Source organism: Notolabrus celidotus, chromosome 5 (genome assembly GCF_009762535.1).
Source record: "Notolabrus celidotus isolate fNotCel1 chromosome 5, fNotCel1.pri, whole genome shotgun sequence".
Taxonomy (NCBI): Eukaryota; Metazoa; Chordata; class Actinopteri; order Labriformes; family Labridae; genus Notolabrus; species Notolabrus celidotus.
In genome coordinates, this window is record NC_048276.1 from 18,207,460 (window position 1) to 18,216,414 (window position 8,955).

General features: G+C 38.7%; 1 protein-coding gene across 3 annotated transcripts; it reads right to left on the reverse strand.

The window, feature by feature from the left end:
- Positions 1 to 2,549: 2,549 nt before the first annotated feature.
- zfpl1 (zinc finger protein-like 1) lies at positions 2,550 to 7,625 on the reverse strand. Of its 3 annotated transcripts, none has more exons than XM_034684558.1 (8): positions 7,449 to 7,625; positions 5,359 to 5,466; positions 5,162 to 5,273; positions 4,720 to 4,913; positions 4,174 to 4,252; positions 3,876 to 4,070; positions 3,609 to 3,732; positions 2,550 to 3,500 (listed from the first exon to the last, which is right to left on the reverse strand). In XM_034684558.1, exons 2-8 carry the CDS (start codon positions 5,458 to 5,460, stop codon positions 3,314 to 3,316), a joined length of 993 nt encoding a protein of 330 aa, XP_034540449.1. In that variant the 5' UTR covers positions 5,461 to 5,466; positions 7,449 to 7,625; the 3' UTR covers positions 2,550 to 3,313. The 3 variants fall into 3 exon arrangements, with proteins under 3 accessions (XP_034540449.1, XP_034540448.1, XP_034540450.1); XM_034684557.1 differs by having other exon boundaries at positions 5,359 to 5,469; XM_034684559.1 differs by lacking the exon at positions 7,449 to 7,625 and adding an exon at positions 6,968 to 6,988 and having other exon boundaries at positions 5,359 to 5,469.
- Between the last annotated feature and the right edge of the window lie 1,330 nt (positions 7,626 to 8,955).

The window sequence follows — 8,955 nt, forward strand, 5'->3', positions numbered from 1 at the left end:
GAGTGCCTGATAACCAAAAAGTGTCACCTTATTGATCAGGATGTCCCTATTATGTCAGTGCAATGGGCACTCTAATAACTCAGAGTTACTGACAAACACATTGAACTCCAATAGGTGACAAAGCCAATTACGCATCACAAGACATCATCATGTTATATTAAACCTCGAACAACTTAAACCTTTTTCATAAGGCAACAAATATATCAAACTATGCCCACCGCAGCTTTGTGGTGTGTACAACTGCCAAATCTGTCATCCTCATTGTGATTTTGCAGCATGTATCTTTATTGCCGCGGGCAGCTTTCCTTGCATCAATGTCATGTGGCTCAGATCCAATGACAATCAATACAAAACCTACGCTGCTGCGACTGCCTGGCACATGCAATGGAAAGTTAGAATAGACATCTAACACATACCATCTACACGGGATGTATTAGATAATATTTAGAACTCTGAAATTAACACGTAAAGGGGGTTATAATGGGAATTCCAAAGGGACAGGATGTGACAAAGTTACATCATACAAGATGACATCATATGCCACATAGTGACGCAGTACTCTCCCATACTTAATTACCTACACTTCTTTAGACAGTTTTTTGCTAAAACATTCTGTATAATAACATTGCCACATTTCAGTTATTTCTCTAGGCTTTTTAATTAGCCTGTCCTATTAAGGCCAAATTGGGACTGCACCATCTGTTCCAACAAAGAGAGGCCTTCATGGGGAGAAAAAAAGCCTGGCACTGTAAAACAATTCCTCAATATCGCGGCATGCCTTTTGTAGTCTTTTTTTTCATCTCTCTTTGAAACGTGAAGAGAGGTTCAATTCTTCTACTATTTGTAGCAAAGCAGTCCCTCACACAACCAAGAGCTATGAAGGTTCTGTTTTTACAAAGAAGTAAAATTTGCACCAAAACCTTACACGAGCAAGGCTCCCTTACACTCCAACAAAGAAGAGCAGCAGTTGTTAGTCCCAACCACCTATAAATAAAGGACTTGAACAACCTTAACTGCTACAACTTTAACCAAGGTGATGGAAAAATAAGAACTGAACTAAAAAAGCTGGTTGATTCTGCAAGGGATATCATCAGCTTTAAACATGTTGGTGATAGCCCAATAGCCAAACTAGTGGGACATAACAGGTCTAAGTCCAATATTACACAGACCGCAGTCAGCTTCAGCACATCTCTGAGGTGACGACCTGAGTTTTATATTGAGGTGGCAAGATTTAAAACAGATAATGCAGCCACTGCTGCTGTAATTTTGATACTGAAATGAATACAGCTAAAACAGCTCAAAAAAAGTGGCTATTAATTGTGACCAAAGGAAGCTCATGCTACCCAGACTGGTTCCGTCCCCACACTTCATTCAGTCCCATCCCAATCGTGCCTGGCCTGAGCTGAGCTGGATGCACCACCAGGAGGAGTTATGTGCAAAAATAACTGTATGACAGTGTCATGGCTAGCTGTGGCTATGGTGATGCTGTTCAGCATCCTACATAAAAGCACTGTTCACAGCTGGTAAACATGAATTTCCCTAATAATGTCATCTTAGTTCGCCCAATCACAGCACACAGGAGTTTTGACTAGTTCATTCAAGTCTTGGAGTTAAACTTGACTTTAACCTGCCTGTTGAAATAAGGTGCATACAACAGCAATAACTTCAGAGGACCTTGTTTGATAAGAAGGCAGACTAGTTTGTAGTGCTGACTAACCTTATGAGGATTATCAGTGCCATCTAATGTCACATTTGCATTCCTCTGCTTTTGTATACAACATGTAGGATCCAAGTGGCAACCTTCGGTCTAAAAATATGAGTCCAATGTGGAAGTGCTAAAAACTGCAGTTCATCAAGAATCCGCTTGAGGCTGGCTCCGGAAGTACTGGAAACCACATACACACCAATTCAAAAAAGCCGATCTTTACAGCAGAAATAAACATTTTTACAGCCTGGTACAAAAGAAGAGTGTAGTCTGGATAGCTCATTTCTCGATCGGCACACACTGAAGGGGGGGTGTTTTTTTTTCATAACGCAGCAATTTTGAAGGTATTGAGATTACGAGTCTTCCGATGAGAGGCACAGCTGACTTTATTGACTGGCAGGAACATTGTAGCTGTTGGCTAGGAGGCTCAAAGCCCGCCTCTTTACGTCACAATTGCTCGACAGCAATTGCTCGACAGCAGCAATATGGCTGCTGCAGACGATCGGCCTCAAAACAGCGCTTCAGGAACAGATGGGTGACGTCACGGATACCATGTCCATTATTTATACAGTCTATGGTAGGATCACATATTTACTTATCAGTCCACCGTGACAGCATCAATTTGCCGCTTTCGCCACTAACTCGTTCATGTAAGCTGGACAATCAATTAACATTTTTTCAGGAACTGTATTCAAATAAGCAGTAGTTTTTTTGAAATACTTTTATGAGCTAGAGCAACTGTTACACACCTGGCAGTTCAGAAATTCTTCAAACTTACCTTTATCCTTGCAGGCAAGTAAATACATTGCTTCACTGATAAATCAAAATAATATGATACTGAAAATCTGAATTATTCCCATTTAATAGACAGTCAAATAAACATTTGGAAAATATACATACAGCATGTGTGCCAAATCTAAAAGCAATGCCTTTTCAAACTTGAAGCAGACACCCATAAATAGTTGTGTATTTATTCTCTGGGGTTTATCAGATTCCAGTCGGATGTCCTGTCCAAAGAAGAAATGCACAAAGGCAGCTTAAACAGAAACCCAAAGTGGAATTATTTTATAAACTCATATATATGTATATGAATGTTGTGTTCTTGGTAATGTACAGTCTGACTTCTCTGCTAGCAAAAGACGTTTTTTCAACATCAAGAGAGTTTAGTTTCTACTGAAATTAAAAAATCCACTTCAAAAGATCACTGACACTTGTTAGCTGGAACTGTAAGTAAAAGTACAAACTCTCTCCATCACCGCCTTTTCAAAGCAGTAACTGATGGATCCTTTGACTACAAGCTCTAGGGCTTTGGTCACCTTTAGAGCTGTGGGTAGCTTTACCAGAATCATAGGTAAGCTCCTGAATTTAATGACATTTTCTTAAGTCTGTGAAGGGCTGTGGCATGCTCCTACTGCCTTGTGTAAATGAATGGAGCCAGAGATTACCTCTATTCTACAGAGGTTCAGTGTCTCTTTCTTTTCCCCATTCACTCGGGTAAATAGCTCCCTCTGCTGGGCTCACGGTTTATTGAAAAGTCCCATTTCAGCTCAGCCTACACAGGCGTATATTGTGTAACACAGAAGGAAAAGAAGGAATCAATTCTTGTTATCAGTTTTTCCCCACACGGATATTTGGGTTAAGAAGAGGATCTAAATTTGGGTCTGAGCCCGCAGAGGCACGTCCGACTTTAGCCATGATGATAATCAGTGTAAAGAATCCCAGAACTCCAACCAGAAGGAGCATGAAGACGCGTTGTTTCCAGGTCAGAGATGTCCGCCTTCCACCTGTGAGGTTTCTGAAAGGGAAAGAAAAAATAATCAGGAATCAAAGTGACGTGTGTAATGACATTTGTTCCTGCTGATAAAGAAATAAAGAGAGCTCAAATTCAAATGTAGATACTTACTTGAGAATTTGAGCAAACCAGCTCAGTGTTGGTCTTCTTCTGTACTTGTCATCATCAAAGTCAATCTGTGTGACGGTGCTGTGACCAACGTCACGTGTGTCATAGATCTTTCTTGGTGAGGAAGCTGGAGAATTAAACACGTTATTAGTGAATCTTTCAACATAAAGGGTAGTTTTATGTTCAGTTCAGTTTGAGCACAAACTGACCTTTTATATTTTGAATGTTTTTTAGGTTATTAAAGGATTTATATATTTTGTAAGCACTTACCAGTGTGTAATGTAACCGTGTCACAGGTAGTGGCAGTAGTAGTGAAATTGATCACAGAGTGATCCTGCAGGAGTGGGTCTCCATTTTTACGGGTATCTGCCTGGTCCTCTTGAGCTGGAGGTGGGACAGATGTGGGTTGTGGGCTGAGGCTGGTGTTGTAGGAGTGGCTGGGGTAAATGTTACTTTGCTCTTGTGCTGCGAAAAGACAAAAAGGGTTTGATTGAACCACTGAATGAATGCAGAGTAAATAAATAAATAAATATAAAGCACATATTGAAATGTAAACACGAATGCTCACCACCAAATGTTGACCAGTCGGTATAATCTGTAACATCATTAGCTGCAGTCTCTTCAAGGTCCCCAATAGGCTCCTCAATCTGCAAGATGTAGATAAATGATGTTAATATCTCAGGACTCTGCAATACAAATGGTCCACTAGTGCATACATACATCAGTATTTCTGCTTATTCTAAGGTCATCTGCTGTTTTTAGATCCATCCAAAGAGCACTGCGCAAAATACAATCTATTTTTGTGCCAGTTTGCAGATGTCTCAGAATGGAACGTAGTAAGGTCCTCAACAGACAAACACAGTTCTATTTATTCTTTTGCAAAAAATAATTAATGTTCTAATATAAGCGCATTTAATGCAGTTTTATACTAACGATGACTCCCTGCACCTTCCATTTCCATACTCTTACCATCTTGTTTCACTTCTTTTCTATTTTCTCATCAAATAGAGACAGAAAATTCCCAATTCTTAATGTGGATTATTTGCCTTCTCACGGGATACATTTTCACTTTGTAATGGTTGTGACATCAACACATATAATATAAGCCCCTTACCAGTGGCAGCCCTAAACCAGCTCGAGCCCAGTTAACCGATGACAGCTGTTCTTTCAGCACATCAGCAATAGGGCTGGCCAGGTTAGATGGGGGGAAGACTGGACCTTGACAGGCTGGGCACTGGTATCCAGCTGGAGCCGTGTGGAGGGGCAGCCGCAATGCCAAGTTATTGAGACATGACCAGTGAAACACATCTGTTGAAGGAATAATAAGCTTCAAGTCATGGCAACAGAGGTGGGATACCATTGTTTGATGCTGCAGCACAGAAATGTGAAAATTAATTTGATCTACATTGTTTGGCATTTATATGTTGAACCAAGTGGAAAAATGTGTATTTATATGTAATTGATCATTTTCCTTGTACACTCATGGCTTCCTTTGAAAGAGTAGACCATTCATTCCAATATAAAGGCACATTATTTCATTGAGCTGGTAATCTTACCATAGCAGACGAGTCTGACAGTGTCCTGGGCAGACAGTGGGGTGTTACACAGAGTGCAGTTGGGGTTGTAATCGCTGTCCTGAAGCCATTGCAAATATGACTGCACAATACACTGAAAGGAAGCAAATGGATAAACTGTGTTATAACTTTGATTCCTTTTCATGATTCAAATCATGTGATCGTTTTAACTCGCTGACCTTGTTGTGGTTTGAGACGAGGCAATGCTCGCACACATTGACACGATGCTCGAAACAGAATAAATTGGTCACTTTTCTTTTTGGGCACTTGCAGAGACCCATAGTCACCTGCTGGGGAGAGCACAAACAACATATGCAGGTTTGTTATGAATGCACACAACAAAAACATGTAGTTCTCATTGCTATGTAAGTCATATACATGTTAAGTGTGAGCAGAGGGAAGAAGTAAGAAAAAAAAGTGTCTTCATTAATTAGTGATAGCATATAACATTAAAGGGCTTGCATTGAGTCTGTCTGTCCTGAGGGCCACGTTCTCATGAGTACAGACCAACAGAGCCAAAGAAGCATTAATTCACATTTCCCCTTTGTCCTTACAGCATAAATTTCATCAGGCACACTGGAGGTGTCTGGTGTGACTAAAGTAAGTTTGGGCAAAATATTTATACAGCAATATATTGTGGTCCTGACTCATGCAATACAATTAGCATTACCCTGATGCCAAATATTGATATTTTGACATATTCAAGATTCAAAGGTTTTTATTGTTAATTTTCACTATATATACGAGACATACAGGAAAAATGAGATTCTGTTTCTCTCTTCCAGCTTTTAAATATCTAAAATTTAAATATAAAATACAATAAAATATAACAAAATACAGTTGTACAAAAAATACTACATAAACAGTGCAGGTAGTGCAGTGACAGTTTAAAAATGGACAATGAAAATAGATAGCAGTGCAAATGATATTAAGATGCAGACAGTATATGAGGTAAGTAAATGATTAAGTAAACAGTTAATGTGCAAAAGCCGCTGAGGTAGAGTCCTTGTATGTAGTGTGTGTGTGTAGTGTGTAGTGTGTATGTGTGTGTAGTGTGTAGTGTGTGTCACCTGTCTGTGATAAACTATTGAAATTATTCAACTTGTGGGCTGGGAAATACGTCAATGATGTCAGGATGTGGTCTATCCTTACTACTTTTTGTTTTGTATTATTTGTATTATTATTTTAACCATTATTATTTGAATCATTGCTTTAACATATATTTATCTTATTTAATTATGTATCTATTTATTTGTTGTATCCATCTGACCTTATTTTTAAATTTTATTTCCACTATTACTTATTTCATTAATTTTACTGTATTGATTTCATTTTATTTTAAAGTATTTTATTTATAATCATGCCTTTTATAATTTTACCATTGATGTTGTTTTCTGTCTCTCTGTTGTTCTGTGAAGCACTTTGGGCTGCATGTTTTTATGTATGAAAGGTGCTACATAAATAAAGTTGAGTTGAGTTACTTTTACAGTATGTGCATGCATTTACACCAAATACAACCACTGCCAACTACTTATTGCCATCAGTAGTTTCACAGTCAATTTGAATGAATCAAATCTGACTTCAGTTAATGACAATTATGGGATATAAGATAAAATACACTTTGATAAATTAGTTGCATCTCTTTTCCCTCTCCCGTTTTTCTCAGTTCCATGTCATCATGACATACAGCTTTAAAACATATTTAGGAACAATCAGAGGTTGATAATGAAGCTTGATGTCTTTTAGTAAACACAGGCCTTTGCTTAATTGCTCAATACATTGACTTACTGTTGATAACCTACAGCCACGCCACGAATACTGGATGGGCCAGTCTCATGCGAGAATGATAACCTGACAAGGTTTTACTGATCTATAAGAAAGGGGGATTTTGACTTTTAGATCATTCCCTGCAAAGCGATAAAACGAGCATTGAGTTAGCATGCCATATAATTGATCTCTTAGCTCTTTCTGAATGCCATCCATCACTGTGTGCCATTTAAATTATCTCAGGACATGACTTGTGCTTCTTAGACCATAACTGGCTACACACCTATAATTTTGTTTTAACCGACTTAACATTAGTTAGTTGATCAGTTGATTAGTCATTTTCAACATTAACAGACGGGTTCAGTCAACCATAACACCTTTTTGGCTTTCATACGAGCTAACATTAGCCGCTACCTTAGCTGGAAGTTATCAGGTGAGGTGACGTTAGCAAGCTAAACTAGCTAGGAAGTTACGACTCAAATAATAAATAGGAAGACGATACCTGTCACACAGACTTTAATTAAGTCCTGTTCGTTTCACCAAATGTTGTATGACTGTCATTTAAGCTTCCGTGTAAGATTCACATAGAAGTAGAGCTGTCATCAGGAAACTTGTGTGTTGCTAGCTGGTTCCTTCCTCTGTGTGTTTATGTGCCACGTCTCTTCCGCTTCTGACTCTTCTTCGTGGGTTTTTAGAAACAACACAAAGTGAAGTCCGCCATCTACTGCACCGGGATGAATGTGCTAATATTTACAAATGTACAGTATGTGTGGTACTGATATCCAGGGGCGATTCTAGGATCGGATTTTTAGGGGTGCTGGGCAAGGTAAATTTCACTGTTTTGTACATTTCAATGCAATTTCATTCCCACATTTGTGAAGGAAAAGTATAGCACTTCACACTTATTTATTTATTGCACATATGAAAGAACAAAACAAACATTGCATGTTGAATAACACAAGCCAAGATATTAAGAATTAACCACTAACATGTTATGTGCAAGGGAGACGTTCCCTAGGCTGGTGGTGAGGCTTTCAGCAGTGTGTCTGCCCCCTGGTGGCTGGCTGCAATATAGGTCAAAAAATCCGTCTCAGTCAAACTTTAAAAAATAAATACACGTCGTACGAATGTTTCCCACATCCATATGCTGTGGGGATATGTAGTTATTATTTGACTGTTTTGTGTCCGAGTCCTCTTTTTCCTGAAAAATTCCTTTTTCGTTAGTTATTAGAGTTTAAAAAACTGGGTTTTACTTCCGGGTTTCCTTTGATTCACAGCCGCCTAGAGGGAAACTTCAAAGGGCACACAGCGTCTTATGACGCTACGCTGTAGGGCGGAGCTTGTTACAGTGGCTTTGCAGGCTCTGGCTGCACAATGGCTTTGCCCAGGAGTGGGATTTTTTGGCTTCAGAACCATACAACGGGAAGAGGCGGAGCAACGCTGTCCACTTTTATTTACAGTCTATGGTTATGTGCAGGAGGAGCCAAAAAAACCCTAACAGGCTTGTCGAAAATAATCAACACGAAGACAAAGTATCAATTTAGAAACAGAATATCTACATACAAAACAAAAAAAGATTAATAAGAGAGATTAATATTTAAAATAATGATGAAAAGAAAAGAAGGGAAAGTTAAAAAAACAAACAAAACAAAATAACAGAATATTTATAAGTCAGGAAAGTTGGGAGATTATGTGTTTGTAAATATGCATTAAAAATTGTATCATGTTGCATTACTTTACTCACCTAGTAGAAATGTTATGGTTTGTTTCTTGAATGAGTTGAAATTTTTGTTACTTGTTATATGACCAGGTAAACTGTTCCAAAAGTGAGGGCCTCTGTATCTGATGGAAAACTGTGAAAATGTTGTCCGAAAGAAAGCTGGATGGAGTTTATTTGCAGACCTTGTTTGGTAAAGATGGATCTGACAGTTAAACTGAAATAAATCCAGCACCAAACGTTGCTCCGTTTGGTTTCTCTTCATCCAAACAAACTAAATGACCCCTCACTC

Excerpts from the sequence above, each read along its gene's own strand:
- zfpl1 (XM_034684558.1), bottom strand. The coding sequence starts at position 5,460 with ATGGGTCTCTGCAAGTGCCCAAAAAGAAAAGTGACCAATTTATTCTGT. Across the intron at positions 4,253-4,719 it reads CTGGTTTAGGGCTGCCACTG|ATTGAGGAGCCTATTGGGGA; the intron begins GTAAGGGGCTTA and ends TACATCTTGCAG. Across the intron at positions 3,501-3,608 it reads TGGTTTGCTCAAATTCTCAA|AAACCTCACAGGTGGAAGGC; the intron begins GTAAGTATCTAC and ends TTTCCCTTTCAG.